This window comes from Babylonia areolata, chromosome 11 (assembly GCF_041734735.1).
Source record: "Babylonia areolata isolate BAREFJ2019XMU chromosome 11, ASM4173473v1, whole genome shotgun sequence".
Lineage (NCBI taxonomy): Eukaryota > Metazoa > Mollusca > Gastropoda > Neogastropoda > Buccinidae > Babylonia > Babylonia areolata.
The window spans coordinates 32,589,430-32,591,929 of record NC_134886.1 but is presented as its reverse complement, the minus strand read 5'-3'; the positions used below and the strand labels follow the sequence as shown (position 1 = coordinate 32,591,929).

At 41.9% G+C, this 2,500-nt stretch overlaps 1 protein-coding gene across 1 annotated transcript in view; it reads left to right on the top strand.

Moving 5' to 3' along the window:
• Positions 1-2,500, top strand: part of LOC143287220 (organic cation/carnitine transporter 2-like) — a 15,695-nt gene that overhangs the window by 4,260 nt on the left and 8,935 nt on the right. The window contains exons 4-5 of the mRNA XM_076595166.1: positions 1,284-1,499; positions 2,071-2,298. Of these exons, the coding sequence (XP_076451281.1) occupies positions 1,284-1,499; positions 2,071-2,298 (444 nt within the window). The remainder of the gene's footprint in view (positions 1-1,283; positions 1,500-2,070; positions 2,299-2,500) is intronic.

The window sequence follows — 2,500 nt, the reverse complement described above, 5'->3', positions numbered from 1 at the left end:
TACAAACAGGCCACGGGCCAAAGTCAACTCACCTGTGCGGGGTCTAGAACCCGTGTCATCCCACTTGTCAGTCTGAAAAAAAAATAAAAGAATATCGTTAAAAAACCAAAGCCTTCGTTTCTACTATACTTTTCTTTTTTCAGTAAAACTGTGCCTATTGACAGTGAAAATAATATTATCTATTGCGAAGGTAAACTGACTGGTTAATAATTATGTATTTGCTTGTTGGCTCGTGCGTTTTTGTGTTTGTTTAGTTTTAGACATCACTCATTTTATTCATGTAGTACGTGTAAAAAGATGCTCAAGAATAATGTTTCAGTGCCCCAAAGGGGCATGTGAAATAAACTTCTTACCTTGCCTTGCTTTGCCCTTGCCTTGCCTTGCCTTGCCTTGCAACGTAAACCACTTTGCCACGGCGACTGGTTTCTCTATGGTGTATTTTCCTTATTTTTGACTCACTTGTTTAAACAAAGTGAGTCTATGTTTTAACCCGATGTTCGGTTGTCTGTGTGTGTGTGTGTGTGTGTGTGTGTGTGTGTGTGTGTGTGTGTGTGTGTGTGTCCGTGGTAAATTTTAACATTGACATTTTCTCTGCAAATACTTTGTCATTTGACACAAAATTAGGCATAAAAATAGGAAAAATTCAGTTCTTTCCAGTCATCTTGTTTAAAACAATATTGCACCTATGGGATGGCCACACAAAAAGATAAATAATGAAGCCTAATTATATGCAAACTGCATTTACTGCTATATTTATATTTTTTGTATTCTCTAAACTTGGCACTTTGATCTGATATTCTGACCCAACAACAAGAGCAGTCATTATTATCAATTTTTGTTCAAACAGGAACTTCTTTTGCTAAGCATGGAAGTTTTATTTATTTTGCAAACGTTTTGGTGCAGCTGGTAAAAAAGGGAAATTACTCTGTAATTAATGCTAGGGGACTTAATTTGCTTTAAATTGATCTTTCTCATCTTAAACATTACATTTTGAAATTATACTCAATACATAAAAAGCTTGGATTTTTTTTAAGTGTATCACAAGTGAGTATTGAAGGCCTTGCCTCTCTTGCTACTACTTGTTTTTGATAATGATAAAAGTTGTCGTTTTGTTTTGTTTGTTTGTGTTTTCCAGATAATCTTTCTTCTTCTTCTACTTTTTTTTCAAAATACTATTGTTCTTTAACAATAGAAGTCTGAGAGTGTCTTCTTTTATATGTAGTCTCTCAAGTGCAATGACTATGCATTAAATTGTTTCGTACGCTGTAACATATCATTTTCAGAACACTGATTGGCCTGACAAACGGAGCCGTTTTGGTGGTTGCCGAATTATATCCAGTGGAATTCATTGGGAAGACCAAACGTGCTTTGATCAGTTCTGTCCCCTTTTGGGGCCTAGGCACAACGACCTTGAGTTTGCTGGTGTGGGCAGTGCCCGACTGGAGTCACGTGCACCTGATCATAGCTGCCTGCTCGGCCGTCTGCCTGCCTGGCTGGTTGTGAGTTGTCGTCCCCCCTGCGTCTGGTTTGCCCCTCACCCTCTATCTCTGTCTCTGTCTGCCTGTCTGTCTGTCTGTCTGTCTCTCTCTCTCTCTTACCCTTTGTCTTGTTGTGTTCAAACTGGTCACCCTTCGCTCCCATGACTGCCCCACCGTATTTCACCCCCGTTGTTTGTGTATGTGTGTGTGTCTGTGCGTCTGTGTGTGTGTGTGTGCGTCTGTGTGTGTGTGTGTCTGTACGTATGTGTGTGTGTGTGTGTGTTGTTGTTGTTGTTGTTTTACATTGTTTGTTTGTTTTGTTTGTTTCTTTGTGCGTTGTTGTCTTTTGTTTGTTTTTCTTTGACAGGGATCATATTTAAGACATGAAGGCTTTCCTTCGTGTTCTTGATTAAGTTACATAGGTTCTTTCTTCCATTGAATTTCAAAACATTGCAGTTAAGCCATTACACCAGAATATCGACAACAGCAACAGCCCCCCCCCCCCCCCCAACCCCGGACCCTCCACCCCCCACCCCCACCCCCGCCCCACCACAAACCCCCCAAACCCCACACCCTATTTCTCTGTGACCAGATTTCTCCCGGAAAGCGTTCGCTGGTTGACCGTGAAGGGTCACGTGACGAAAGCTCAGCGCGTGCTGTGCAAGATGGCGCGGTGGAACGGACGGAATCCATCTGACCTGAGTTCAGTGCAGACTCTGTGCTCGGACAGTGGCCACCTCCCTCAGAGGAAATACAGCTACTTGCACATCTTCTCCACCTGGAGAATGATGAAAATCTCCTTTCTGCTGGGCTTCATGTGGTGAGGGGGATGGTGTTTGTGTTGTCGTTATCAAGTTTCCCTTCGATCTTTATCCAGCACATTATCATTAATTTTATGGGCTGTGTTCCTTTCAATGCTACGACTCAAACGTGGACTGTGGACTTGCCTATTATGACATGCCGAGGAGAGATACTTTGCATAACCTGACGCTTATGGAGATATAATCTGCAGAAGTATCGAA